The following is a 15014-nucleotide window of genomic DNA, read 5'->3' on the forward strand; positions in this document are numbered from 1 at the left end:
GAGAAATATTGGGCATAAAAGTTATAATGTTAACATTAAAATTTTGAAGTAAATACTTTTAAAATATTAATGTATCTTGAGTCTTTCATAAATCAGGCTGTATTAAGAGGAAATTAGTTTTTTGTGGCATTCATGGCAAGCTATTTCTCACCAAAATTCTTAATATGTTAACTGTAAATTTTCCAAGTACAAAGATTCACAGGAGATGCTTCCAAATGACAGAGGTTAAATTTCAGAGGTCTACAATTCTTGGGCATTAAGTTCCTTAGATTATTAACTAATTCCTTAGTAAGTGCAGTAATGATTGTTTTTATTAGAAAGATCAAATGATAGAAATAGAAGATACTATGTGATGAATAACAGAAATAGTGAATTCTTTGTAAATTTATATGGTTATACAGTGGGGGTTTTTCACAAAAGAATATGATATTCTTTTCATTAGTAAAGGAGAATGACTAGAAGGAAATATTTTGTATACAGGGGTGGCTGAACTTTAGAAATCAGTTTGTGAGGCCTTATTAATAGAAGGACTATGGAAAATATGAATAACTCTTGTGAGAAAAGTAGAGTTTCTTTCTATCTCTTGTTCTCATTTGCTCTCATGGTTAGGTCCTGGGTGTCTGAATGAATGGTTAGTGGGAAGTAAATATGAAATGTTAAATATTACTTTTTCTTGGCTTTGCGTACTGATTCTGTGTGAAAAACTTGAAGAAAATGTGGATGAAATAAAGCAAGATCCAGTTAGTCTCAGTGGAAATAAATCGTTTTGTACTTAACTGAAATGAGAAAAGTATGAGAAAAACAAACTTTTCTCATACTTTCTTGACTTCAACAGATGACTTGGGGTGCTCCAAGGGCCTGGAAGAAACAATGTTATTTCTTAATAAATAAATGCACCTGATAATAGAAGTGAGGAGAAATGACAGTAATGCCACCTTTCACAGAAAGATAAATTGTTAACCAGGCAAACACCTGAAAGGTACCTACTACAATGTGCAATATTGAGATTTAAAAAAATAGATAATTCTTACTTGATCTTACTGACACTTATAGGTCAGACTTTCTAAATATAAGCCTGTCTTCAGATAGATTGAAGAAGTGATTAGTAAACAGAGGAGAAAGAGATAAACTATCAATACTTAACCACCATGGTCACTAAGAAAGTGTTCCAGAAGGACTTGTATGTGAGACCACATGTATTACAGGAAGTTAAAATTCTGTCACATAAATTTATACACAAGAAGACATTTCTACTGTAAAACAATTTCAGCAGGATGAATGTGAGGAAGCAGAGATATTTTGAGCTAGGTTGGTCTTTTTGCTGTCTCCTACTTTCTGGTGGCTTAGTTGTAAAGAATCTGCCTGCAATACAGGAGACTGGTTTCGATCCCTGGATTGGGAAGATCCCTGGAGAAGGGAATAACCCACTCCAGTATTCTTGCCTGGAGAATTCCATGGACAGAGGAGCCTGGTGGGCTACAGTCCATGGGGTTGCAAAGAGTCAGACACGACTGAGCATTAACACACATACTTTTTCTTAATTTGTTTTACTTTTCTATCTTGAGCATTCCTTCTGAAATAAGATACATTCCCAGGGGCCAGTTGCTGATGATCCAAAAGAATTCTACCACTCCCTGTGGACCCCGCACCCCACCAGCTTAGAATCATACAGTTTCAAAGAAGAGAACAAATTATTTTGTCTACCACCTTTAATTTTCATGAGAAATACCGCAATCCAAGGACATAAAAGAGATAAAGCCCAAGCTGAAAAAGAACGTTAGTCGCTCAGTTGTGTCTGACTTTTTGCGAGCCCACGGACTGTAGCCCACCAGGATCCTCTCTGCATGGGATTTTCCAGTCAGATTACTGGAGTGGGTTGCCATTTCCTTTTCCAGCGGATCTTCCCCACGCAGGGATTGAACTTGGGTCTCTTAGATTTCAGGCAGATTCTTTATTGTCTGAGCCATCAGGGAAACCCTAAAGCCCGAGGTACATGCTGGTATTAATGAAATTAGACTTGAATCTCCTAACTCCCCCTGCAAGTCTTTTCACAGCACTGCAACTTCAGTATTTAAATATTCAGAGGAATCCGTGTAATGGGAAAACATGTCTGAGGAGGAGCCTTTAGAGCACAAATCTCATTATTGTCCCATTTCTGATTGTCAGTATGAAGTGTATCAAGCCTTTAATGATAATTAACGGATTGAAGGAGAAAAATGCCATTTTTAAAAAGAGAAGGAGTAAGGGCGTAACATTTATGAAACATCTATTGTAGACTTGTTAGTAAACCAAATTCTCACAATAATCTTATGAAATTGTTATTAAAATTTTCCTGAAGATGAAAAACTGAGGCTTACAGAACTTGTTTAGTTACATAGATAATTAAGTAGCTGAGAAAGGATTTGAAGTCATATTTATCTGACTCCAAAGCCTTTGTTTCTCTACTGAAAAGTATTGCTTCCCAAGAGACAATGATATAGATACACAGGACTTATAAAAATGAGCATACTGAGGAGAGGGGGTGATCATGCCATAAAATTACCAGCAGTGATCAAAAGGAATTTGGTAATATTCCTAAAAAATGAATTGTTGTCAATTCTTATTAGTTAACAGTTTTTTTATCTTAAAGCTTATATATGTTATTTATACATGTACGTGTATAAATGTATGTTGCGTGTGTGTGTGTGTGTATATATATATACAGACACATATATACACACTATATACTCATTTTAGGGGATCAGAATTAATATTGTCTAGGCACATAGCTACTGATATCAGTTTAACTGATAAACTAAAAAAGCACTTAGCATTTGATTAGAGTCATATGTGGAAATACAGAATCATAATTGACTATCCTTTGCTTTAGAATCTTCCCTGGCAACGAGTTCCAGTGCAGCAAACAAAATTACTTAAAGGCTTTGAATTTTGAAATTTTTCTTCTGCTTTGATTTAAAACCTATTTATCAGAGCTTTAGCTGTCAGCATAATGTCTTATATAATAATTTTGTTCAGTAAATATGTATTGAATGAGAGGGCAAAATAATGAGTAAATGGCTATAATTCATTATCCATGATTTCTTTAATTTCATACACACTTAATGATGATGTACCTTGGTGGCCTTTATCAGCATGATTTCAATAGAGCCTTGAGCCTTATATTACTTGTGTGCATCAAGGGTAATATATTTACTTTTTTTTTCCCCCCCAGAGTGAATTATAGTGCCTTTCAGTGAGACAAAGAGTGGACTAAATTGATTATTCTTAACTTATTCTTTCTTTAGTTTCATCCTTCTGATGATAGTTTTGTTATGGTTATGATATTTTACTGGTTTATTACTATTTCCATATCCCCTAACCTTGTGACTTTGAAATTTGAACCTATATCAGAAACACCTGAAAGCTTTTCACAGTTCAGGATTTCTGGACCCTATGCTTAGAATTTCTGATTCAAAAAGTCTGGGGTGGAGCTCAGTAATTCACACTTCAAACAAATTCCGCTATAATGCTAGTGCTGCTAGTTCAAGGGACCACATTTTGAAAACCACTGCTCTAACCCAGTGGGCTGTTACTTAAGTAAGAAATGATTCACAGAAAATAATTTAGTCTACTGTTTGAGTTAATTTTACCATAACTCAGTATTCTTGAATTATTTTATCCAGTTTGAGGAAATATAGCAGTTACATTGAGGATGATTTATTTTGACACACCACATTTTAGTACGACATGATTGGTGAAATGCTTTTATTTTCTGTCATGTTCTTATAGTATTTCTCTCACGTTCCATCTGTTTCTACTGTGTACCTCAGTTCAACTCTTACTACCTTTTGTATAAGCCTCTTCAGTAGTCTGCCAAATGGTAGATCTTTTTTTTTGTTCTCTCCTGGTTTCATTTGCGGAGGGAATGGCAGAGGGATCTGGGGTCAGAGAAGTATTTCACAGAGAATCAGTAACATATACAGAGTTCCACAGTGAAGAGAGAGGATTGTTGCATTTGAGGAACTGAAAAACATCTTAACACCTATGGCTGGACTATAGAGCCAGAAGAGAAGATGGGTCAAAGATGAGATATGAGTAGTACAATAGATCATCAAGTGCTTTTGATGTGAGGTATGGTTGTACTGGCTTAAGGATTTATTTACACAAGTATCATAAAACTTGTATTTTAGACATATCACTCTGGTTGCAGTATAGCCAATGGCAAGTAAAGCTGACAACTAGAGACTGTTGGGAGATTGTTGCACTAATGAAGTTACTAGACTGGCTGTTGTGATGGATGGGTAAGTGCTCAAGATATTTAGGAGATAAAGTCAGAAGGGTTCATGAGGGAAAGAGTAAATTAAGAGAGTTTGATATCTCAAATTCTGTCTTCAGCAAGTAGATAGAAGAACCATCCAAATGATATTGTTGATTTTTCTTTTTCAGTTACCAACTATTTATTGAAATGGTTTATTTTTTATTGTGCAACCTTCCTAAACTCACTTACTGATTCTAGTCACTGTTTGTAAATTCCCTAGAATTTTCTACAGAGATTGTCATGTAAACATATGGTCAATTACATTTATTTAAAAATTTTTAACCAACTCTGTATTCAAGAAAGAAACCAGGATACACACTTGATTGTGTATCAACCTGGTATCTTAAGGCCTTCCTAAATTCACTATTACTTCTGGTATCTTTTTCTTCATTGATTCCTTAGAATTTTCTGTGTAAATCATGTCATATGTGAATAGCAACAGTTTTACTTCTTCCTTCCCAGTCTTTATTTATTTATTTTTTTGCCCATTATTTTTTCATTCTTTGTTACATGAAAGCTGAGACTATGAGGATACTGATGAATAGAGGTGAAGGGAACAAACTGCCTCGCCTGCTGTCTGTCAGAGGAAAGTACTCAGTGTCTCACCATTAAGGATGCTTTTAGCTGCTGGGTTTGTTTTTTTAAAAAACAGTATAATTAAGGCATAATCGGGTAGTTTAGTGCTAAGTTGTGTCCGACTGTTGCAACTCCATGGACTGTGCAGCCTGCCAGGCTCCTCTGGCCAAGGGATTCTCCAGGCAAGAGTACTGGAGTGGGTTGCCATTTCCTTCTCCAGGGGATATTCCCAACCCAGGGATTGAACCCAGGTCTCCTGCATTGCAGGCAGATTCTTTATCACGTGAGCTACAAGGGAAGCCCAAAGGCATAATTTACATATGATAAAATCCAACATCCATTCATAATGAAAACTATCAGCAAACTTGGAAAAGGAACATTACTGCTGTGATAAAGGACATATACTAAGCACAGGTGCATCAGGTAACTGTAAAGTAAAAGCACCATGATATGTCACTGCACATCCATTGGAATAGTTAAAAGATGAGAGTCTCACAGTACCAGGTTTTGGCTAGGATGTGGAGCCACTGTTAAGAATTGCTGGTAGGACTTTAAAAGGATACAACCACTTTGGAAAGTATAGTTTGGCGCTTTCTTATAAACTTGAACATAGGTTTAATACATATCTCCAAGCAATCCTACCTTTGGGATATTTATCCAGGAGAAAAGGAAAACACATTCTGTGAAACTTTGTATACAAATGATCATAGTAGCTTTATTCATAATAGCTCATTCCTGAATTAACTTCAGCATCTATCAGTAAGTGAATGGATGAAAAATAATTGTTATGTTTTTACATAGTGGAATATTATATGGTATATACTCGATTATTCTATTCATAGTAAATTGTAGAGCAAGCAAAACTTGTCCATAGTGACTGAAAGCAGATCAGTGATTGCCTGGGGGGTTGAGGGGCTGATTGCGAAAGGATACAGGGAACTTCTCAGCGTCGTAGAAAGAGGTCGGTAGTGAGGCCCTGCGTGACTTGGACTGTGGATGGAGAATGAGTGCCGTCTGGCTGGACCCACATCCATATTCTGCTTCCCTTTGGGTGAATGGTTATCTCAGTTATCGGAAATGAATATCATTTCCTTATATTTCCAACTGCTTCTTTTTCCTAGGGTTTTGGAATCTTCTGTGCATGCAAAAGCTGAACCGTTAACCAGAGTTGTGATGGCTTTTATATCTAGACTTGAGTTAAACCCTTCTACTGTTTCCTGTCTGTCAGGATTTCCTCCTCAAGGATTTCCTCTGCCTGAACTCTGTCCATTGACACCTCAAGTTAGTGAGACTGTCCCCTGCCTTGTGCTGGATTTGAGGTTGCCCTCAGGGAAAAAACTGCAAATGTATAAATCTCACCCATTGCAGTTTTTCTGTTTTTCAAGATTAAACTTGGGTGCTGTTTCTTCTGCTTGATTTTGGTTGCTTTCTGATGTCAAATATTGTACATACACACAGAATAAAAATGAGTGCCATGAGCAGACAAGAAATTTTAAGGACTTCTTAGATTCTGTGCTTACAAGGATTAGTGGAAGAATCAAATAGAGGGAATCAAAAAGAGAATGTAGAAGAGAAATATGGGGGAGGTGGGAGAGTTTTCAGGGTGACGCAGTACAGTTTGTCAAACAGTTCACTGAGAAACTGTTTGAAACATCTAGGCTCTTAACCCCTCAGGCAGTGTGTACTGTTCTTTGTGGAATAAATATATTTGTATGTTTGGCATGAAGGTGCAGAGAACTCATATCTTCTTAGCGATATGATTAATCTGCCTTGAGAGTCCAAATGAATCATTTGGAAAACTTTTTACAACTAGTCGGATTTAAAACTGAACAAACAAGTGTCGATCACTTTCTATGTACTGATTAGGGAACATAATCCAACAAAATAGCAAATTAAATAGATTTTCTTTTGAAAACCCAAATCCATTAAATATCTGTGAATAAACTTTTGATATTAGAGGTATCAAAACTTACAGGAAGAAAACCGTAAAATTTAACAGGAAGAGATAATAGACGACATGAGTAAATGAAGAAATATCATGTTCAGGATGAGGAAGAATGCTATGAAGGTTTTACTAACAATTGCTAGTTAGAATCTGAACTGAATTTTTGGGGTGGAGTGAGTGAAGTTGACCCCATCACCCTGAAGTTCATCTTGCTCCATCTTCATGGTTTAAGTCAAGAGTATACCTCCTGTTTAATTGCCATCACTGAGGGAATCTGTGACATTTCCCAGTGCTTGTTAGTGTACTTCTCTAAGCTATGCCAGCCTCACATATCTTGTATATTTAAACGTATGGATCTATGATATCAGAATGTTTTGAAGGGGAACTAAGTGAGGAAGGCAGGCTATGGAGAATTAAATGGTCCCAAATTTTGATTTTAGACAGACAGTAAAATAAATATAATTTATGCTTTTTTTCTAGAAAATATGCAGGAAAAAAATCACTATATTAATAAATACATAGGTGAGACTGTGGATAAATGGGTGAATACCTAGGGGGAACAGATGTGTTAAATAGGGGTAAAACCATCTGATTATTGGCACAGAAATAGGAACTGCTGAGTCATTCAACAGGGTTAGTTAGCCCTTCACCAGATAGTTTTAGTAAATGTTATATGGTATATTTTGTGCTGGGTACTCCCCCTTTCAGCTTTGAATAAATCAGATATTATTCCTTACCTTAAGGAGTTCATAATCTACAAAAGGAGATAGGCAATAAAAAGTAAAACAAACACATTGCAATTAAAATGTTACAAAGGAATTTAATGTTCCTTACCAGAAGGAAAATAACTAAGTAGATAGGAGCTTTGTGACATATTTTTGATAGGGCGGTCAATGAAGGCCTTTCTAATGAAGTGAAATTTAAGTTGAGACAGATAACGAAAGACGTCAACCATGGTAAAAGCTGGGAAAGGACATTCTTTGCATCAGGATGCTTGGAATTGAGGCATCTTGGAGAAAAAAAAGGAGGCCATTATGACTGAAGCTAGGAAAACTTCAGTGGAAGAAGTTAAGGAGACAAATATATCATTTAAATGTGAAATCTTAAAAAAGGATACAAAGGAACTCATCTACAAAACAGAAATAGAATCACAGATGTAGAAAACAAACAAGAGTTACAGGGCAGGGAAGGAAGGGGGATAAATTGGGAGATTGGGACTGACATATACACACTACAGTATATAAAATAATTAACCAATAAGGACCTCCTGTATAGCAGGGGAACTCTACTCAATACTCTGTATTGGCTTATTTGGGAAGAGTATCTAAAAGAGAGTAGATATGTGGATATGTAAAAAAAAATTTGACAGCCACAGATCTGGAATTGTCAAATCTGAACTGGACACCTATTTTGATTGGTATTGTAAGGCTTCTAAAATTTAGCAGGAATCTAGAATTGCCTCTTTGAAATATACATTTTTTAAATTAACTGAGGCAAATAAAACATTAAAGAAATAAAAAAAGAAGAGGTAAGGAGAGACCATGTAAGCCATAGTAAGGCCTTTGGATCTTACATTAAGAAATTATCAAGAGATACCAAACAAAGGAGTGACACTTTTAAAAGACTATGCTAGGGACTTCTCTGGTGATCTAATGGCTAAGCTCCCAAAGCAGGAGGCCTGGGTTCAATCCTTGGTAAACTAGATCCCATGTGCTGCAACTAAGAGTTTGCATGCCACAACGAAGGTCAGAGATCCCAAGGGCCACAACTAAGACCCAAAAAGAAAAAAAAATAGGACTAGCTTCTGGAGGATGAAGGATGAGAGGAAGAGAAGAGACAGACTACGATTATTAAGAGGCTAAAGGATGGTAGCAGAGTAGGTGGAGAAGAATTGTTAAATTCTAGGAATGATTTGGAGGTAGAATTAGTTGGATTTGATGTGTTGGATGTTTTGGACAGTGGAAAGAAAAGACTCGTGGATTACTCTCAGCCACTTGTTGTGTGCACTTTATTGGGTCAACTGTGGGTGGTAGCAGGATAGTTTATAAGTAACAATATATAAGCTTATATTTTTCTAGTGCTTTGAAAATACTGCCATATCTATGACCTCGTTTGGGGTTGTTTAATTTTTTTAACTGAAACATTGGCTGTTGAAATGTTTTCTGAATTTATAGTTTTCCTGAAATAGAGCTTAAGTGGCATTCAGAAGTGTTTAGACTATTTGAAATTTTCATATACAAAAAAGCAGTCTTTCTCTAAACATTGTCTCTTAAAAAAATTAGTGTGGGATGTTTTTAGGGGGAGTATTTTGTTTTCTTTTTTGAGGAATAGAGAAGAAGTTAAATTTTTTTCATAAGAGTAGATTTTCATGATGTGTAAATTTTGTCTGAATGAGAGCATAAAGCCAAGCATATTTTTATGAGAGATAAAGAGAATTTTTTAAAATTGATAGGCTGTTAATACTTAACAGAATCAATTCATATTGTAGTGATGAAGCATTTTTACTTTTGGAATAGAGGTTATTACACACTGTATAACTTAATGAGAAATTTAAATCAAAATCTTAAATCACAAATATATTCAGTACTTTCTTGTAGAATTTTGTTACATTTGATATGAGTTTGTAATTTAGTGATTTTTTTCCCCCCTCACCTAGTAGGCCTTTTCAAAAAATGCAATTTTTAGCATTAATCTTCAAATGGAATAGATTTGCAAGAATTGATGTATTAGTTCCTCAAGGAAAAAACAAATCAGTCTTATTTATTTATTTTTCAGAGGTGGCTGGATCCAAACAAACCAATAAGGAAGCAGCTAAAGAGTGAGCAAACATATTTACTTGATGTTATACAAATATACTTTATAAAGATAAAGGATTAATATAATCTGATTAATTAGAACTGCTTTTATTAATTCTAGGAGGATCTCCTTACAGTTTGAACTTTAGAGTCAAATTTTTTGTAAGTGACCCCAACAAGTTACAAGAAGAATATACAAGGTGGGTTTATGGAGCATATTTTTACTTGAAAATATTGTAAAAACTCTTACAAAATTTTGAAATTAGGCAAAAATAGATGACTATGACATAGTTCTGAGCTTCCCTGCCAGCACACAGAATAGGTTGTGGATGTTTTAAGATAAATTTCTTCCTCCACTTTTAGATGGCTGGGAGAGATTTAGGAAGTTGTAACCCTAGGGCCAGCTCATCCAGCCGTAAGCAGCTTCCTGAACCATGTAAATACTAACTTTGTGAAAAATGGTTCAGAAGCACTGCTGTCACTAATTGTAGTAATTAGATGATGCTGCAGTTGTATTCCAGGGATTCTGCGTAGTGACAGTTACCTAGTTTTTTTTTTCCCCCTTGTGAAAGCATATTCTGTATTTTACTTCCATTGAAGAGAGTGTAGACTTTATTAAATGTATAACCATTGTGTGTAGGAGTGATGGTCAGCAGGTGTCTTTGTAGAGCATTCTGGCAGAGAGTTCACCAGCACATTCAGGCTGAAAATCCCCGCATCACTGGCCATTTTAAGTTTGATCTTCATTTACAATTAATCCTGTTGTCCCTTCTACTTGACATAATGTACACAAGAATGACCCAGATAAACATTTTGACATCACATAAATGTTAGGTGAACTGTTTAAGGTAGAAATCATGGGGAATAATCGCAGTGTGGTAACTGTCATTATTAAAATAACTTAAATGATAACCTTACGTATTGCTTGAAAGACAGAATTAGTAGTTTTTGTTTTTAAAGACAGAATTAAAAATTAGTATATTATACCTTCCACATAATATAAGAATATAGGTCATTGACTATATTCAGAATTACTCTAAAAGATAGGTGACAAATTAAATATCTGAATCCCATGGACAGAGGAGTCTGCTGGGCTACAGTCCATGATGTTGCAATTAGTCTGAAAACACTGAAGCGATTTAGCACACACATACACCCCTAAAGCTATCTGTAGGTAGACTGTTGGATGCTAATGTTTTCATTATCCTTTAGAATATTTTGGTAAAGTGGAGAAGCAAAGCACTGTGGAGAGTCCTTTGTTATGTGTTTGTTGTGGGGCAGGGTGTTACCATTTTTATAACAACTCAGGAATATAGACCCAGGATTAGGTAGTCCTAACCTTTGACACTAATAATGTCCAACATAATTTATCTTGAAATGCAAAGTTGTATCATATGAAAGCCTTAGTTTAATATTGTAACTCTTAATCAGTCAGATTTTGTTGTTGTTAACTAATTAAAATATAGGATCTTTTGTCTCAATAAATAGTTCTCAGTATAATAAAACTTTCCCAAATTTTGGATGAACTTCAAGGAAACTGCTCTGAATTACTGAAAATTGGGAATTATAAAGCATTTTAAAATGCATTTTTTACTGGTACATGGAACTTGAAATCAAGTAACCAAGTATTCCATAATATGTATTTATGTAACTAGTTTTTAAATGTATATGAAAAATAAAAGACCAATAATTTTTAATTGGATTTCTAATGTGTTTAATGTTTATGAAAACTTTGTTAGCATAAACAATTAAAATGTCAATTTTAGCTATATTCATAATTTACTTCACTCAAAACACTGTCTATAAATTTCTTAATAAGCTTGATGTGTTGGTTCTTTTATAGCCTGTGTTAAAACATAACCAGGGAATAAATGTTTCACTGATAATTAAAGTCAAACTATCTTCATGAAGTAGAATAAAGTAAAATCACGTTTGGTAGTAGTAGTGGAATTGTGCTAAAGTCTATCAGTCTAAAATATGTTTTCCCTAGAAATAATGCATTATTTTAAAAATCCTTTATAATGTAATGTCCTGGAATCTTGTAACTGGTACTTTTTGGTAAAATGAGTAAATGGCAAATTCTAATTTTATTACCATTTATACATCAAGGATTTTCTACCCTGTTTACAAGTTAGAATCACCATAGGGGAGCTTTAAAATATGCTGATACCATGGCCAGACCCCTAGATATTCTGATTTAATAGGTATCAGATGAGACCTGGCTTCCAGGTGGTTCTATTAATAATATGCAGCCAGGGTTTAAAAAAAAAGACTCCTTTAAGACTTTAGTGGTTATGGTCATGAGTAGGGTAGGACACCCCTAGCCACAGTTGCTCAGTTTTAAGGACTGGTTTAAGCCCCACAAAAAGGAAGTCTACTTGCCTTGAGTGCCTCCTTGCCTTGAGATTCTTTTTTGGATTAATGGTTAAAAAAAGAAAAAAGAATTACAGACCTTTCATCAGGTTAAATGTCATTTGTATTAACAGGTGCTGGCATAACTAGAGTTGGCATTTTCTTAGGAGTCATTACAATACACTGGAGAAGGCAATGGCAACCCACTCCAGTGCTCTTGCCTGGAAAATCCCATAGATGGAGGAGCCTGGTGGGCTACAGTCCGTGGGGTTGCGAAGAGTTGGACACGACTGAGTGACTTCACTTTCACTTTTCACTTTCACGCATTGGAGAAGGAAATGGCAACCCACTCCAGTGTTCTTGCCTGGAGAATCCCAGGGACAGGGGAGCCTGGTAGGCTGCCGTCTATGGGGTTGCACAGAGTTGGACACGACTAAAGTGGCTTAGCAGCAGCAGCAGCATTACGATACAAACGACATTTCTTTCATACCTTTTTAGTGCTTAGTATATTCAGTACATAGTAGGTGTTTAGTGCATGATATGTTATATTATTTTTACAACTTAAACAGATTGTCTCTACATTTAGGTCAGTCATTATTAATCTATCTTAAAGGTCTTTAATTGTCTTTAAAAATTGGACTTTTATCACCATATTTAGGGCCCCTCGGATACATATACTAGGCAAGTGTATTACTTCCTTTTTACAAATAGAGAAACTAAGGCTCCACCAAATTTTAAGTAATTTGCCAAAGATCATATGCTGGTTTAGCTTAGGACTTTAATTCTGGTTTCCACTCCATCAGTTCTTACTGTTCAGTGTGTAAATCAAAATTCAGGAAGCATAGATGTTATTTGTATAGGATTTACAGTATTATATCAAGGATATACACATTTCAGTCTTAACTATAAGACTGTTTCCCACCAGAGATCTTTAACTTTTAATTATGAAATCAAGTAAACCAGATAGAAATATGTTGTCTTGGGTTGAGTACATGGGTAATATTGTAATACTATGTATTAAGCCTCACAAGGAGTTTATGTACTTCATTAATATATGAAGCCAGGATATTTGTATCAGCTGTTTTATATCTGATTCTCTGAAAATCTTAATTACATTCTTTGGTAATTTGATTGTCATGGAACTCTTTAATAACTGGAATAGCCAAACAACTAAAATTTTAAATTATTTTGAGTCTTGTGGTGTACTTTTTTTAGTGGGGTGAAATGAAAGTCTTAATTCTCTGTTTAAACATTAAAAGCCACACAATTTTATCTTCTGCCCACATGATACAGCATAGGTGCCTTTACCCAGGCACCGATAAACCCAGTGAGGGGATGACTGTACCCACCAGAAGGGACAGAAGGGCAAGGCCATCTTGTGAGCAACCTTGGTATTCTTAGTATAGGATACTTAAATTTTTGTTGGTTTTAAAGGAAATTGGCTACTTGGCAATTTTAATAGTAGAGCAACAGTAAGGAAAGGAACTCCCCCCCCACCCCCGATCAAAGAGAGCTTTCTTAACTCAAATGAAGATGGAAAAGTGCTTTTCTTCAGTTAGCAACTTCTTGTTGCCTGATGCTGTAGTGAGCAACATAGGCTCACTATGTTGAGCTGGCCTCCTGGCTCAGCAGAAAGAGTGACTTTCTTCAATTGATCGCTAGTGTGTTGCTACTGTCAGTTCTCTGTGTCTCTGACTTACATTTCCTGTGCTTTCCAGTTCTACTTTTGGCAAACACCAATCTTCAGAGTATTTCTCCCTCATCTTCTTCAGTCATGTAATTCTTAAAATCATGAAAGTTTTATAATAGAAGCTAGGAAACAAAATATTTGAAGTATAAAATTTCATTTATCAAAGAATTCTAAATATTTGGATTCATGAATTTATGAAAGTTTATTTTAAAATATCTTTACATGTGCTAATATGTTCATTATAAAAGCACATATTTCAGTTTTATTTGTTAATGTAAATATACAGTTTTTAAAACTCTAAATTTTGTAATTCCAGTAAATACTAATTTTCTTTTTTTCCCCAAGGTACCAGTATTTTTTGCAAATCAAACAAGACATTCTTACTGGAAGGTAGGCCATTTTAAATTTTTAGTAATGGGCTTTAAAAATACTTTTAATTCTGCATTTAGTAGTTTGTGATCATTGCAAACAGATTATCTACTGAAAGATGGCTCTATGTAGCATGAATTCCTTTCATCAGATAAGTTCATTACTTAATAGTTAAACATGTAAATCACCTGGAAACTTCAAGTGTGAATAATATAATTTAAATTATAGTGCTTTTAAAATTATTGTGTTTAACCTTGGGTTATTTTCTGTTTTATTTTATTAGATTGCCCTGTCCTTATAATACTGCTGCTCTTTTGGCTTCATTTGCTGTTCAGTGTAAGTATCAGCCCAGTTTTTGGCCAAATAGCATATGATTGCATGGTTTCTGTTAATAGAGCATTACCTTTAATGTATGAGTTATTCAGATGTATGTTACCATACAGAAAAAAGGGACTGCACAGAAAACATAATAAAACATCCAATTAGCAATTACTTTGGTTCCTGGAAAGACTTTTTCTGAAGTTGTTTCAGACCTAGAAAAATGTTAAATGTGTCATTATAACTTGCTTAAATGGTAACAGTAGAAACAGATATTTTACTTCCAGAAATATAATGGAATTCATGACATTGTTGATTTGGCTATAAAACTTGAATACTTGTTTATAAAGTATTAATATTTTTTCCATTTATTAGCTGAACTTGGAGACTACAATCAATCAGAAAACTTGTCAGGCTACCTCTCAGATTATTCTTTCATTCCTAATCAACCTCAAGATTTTGAAAAAGAAATTGCAAAATTACATCAGCAACATATGTAAGAAATTATTTACTTTTCTGCTTACTTAGTAAACTTCTTGATGATATCTCTTCTAGAGAAATGTTTTAAATTATTTCTAATGTGGTTTTATTTACTTTATATAGAATAGTTGCTATTATATAAAATAGTATGATTACTATAAAGAAATGTAGGTAATTTATACTAAAAAATAT

At 34.7% G+C, this 15014-nt stretch overlaps 1 protein-coding gene across 6 annotated transcripts in view; it reads left to right on the plus strand.

Moving 5' to 3' along the window:
* Positions 1–15014, plus strand: part of PTPN4 (protein tyrosine phosphatase non-receptor type 4) — a 197265-nt gene that overhangs the window by 81249 nt on the left and 101002 nt on the right. For 2 of the 6 annotated variants that reach the window (XM_044936424.1, XM_045164291.1), the window contains exons 4-8: positions 9573–9636; positions 9714–9813; positions 14001–14045; positions 14308–14360; positions 14718–14838. In XM_044936424.1, coding sequence (XP_044792359.1) covers positions 9573–9636; positions 9714–9813; positions 14001–14045; positions 14308–14360; positions 14718–14838 — 383 coding nt within the window. The remainder of the gene's footprint in view (positions 1–9572; positions 9637–9713; positions 9814–14000; positions 14046–14307; positions 14361–14717; positions 14839–15014) is intronic. The other 4 variants (XM_045164290.1, XM_045164295.1, XM_045164288.1 and 1 more) reach the window with 3 other exon arrangements.

Source organism: Bubalus bubalis, chromosome 2, assembly GCF_019923935.1.
Source record: "Bubalus bubalis isolate 160015118507 breed Murrah chromosome 2, NDDB_SH_1, whole genome shotgun sequence".
Taxonomy (NCBI): Eukaryota; Metazoa; Chordata; class Mammalia; order Artiodactyla; family Bovidae; genus Bubalus; species Bubalus bubalis.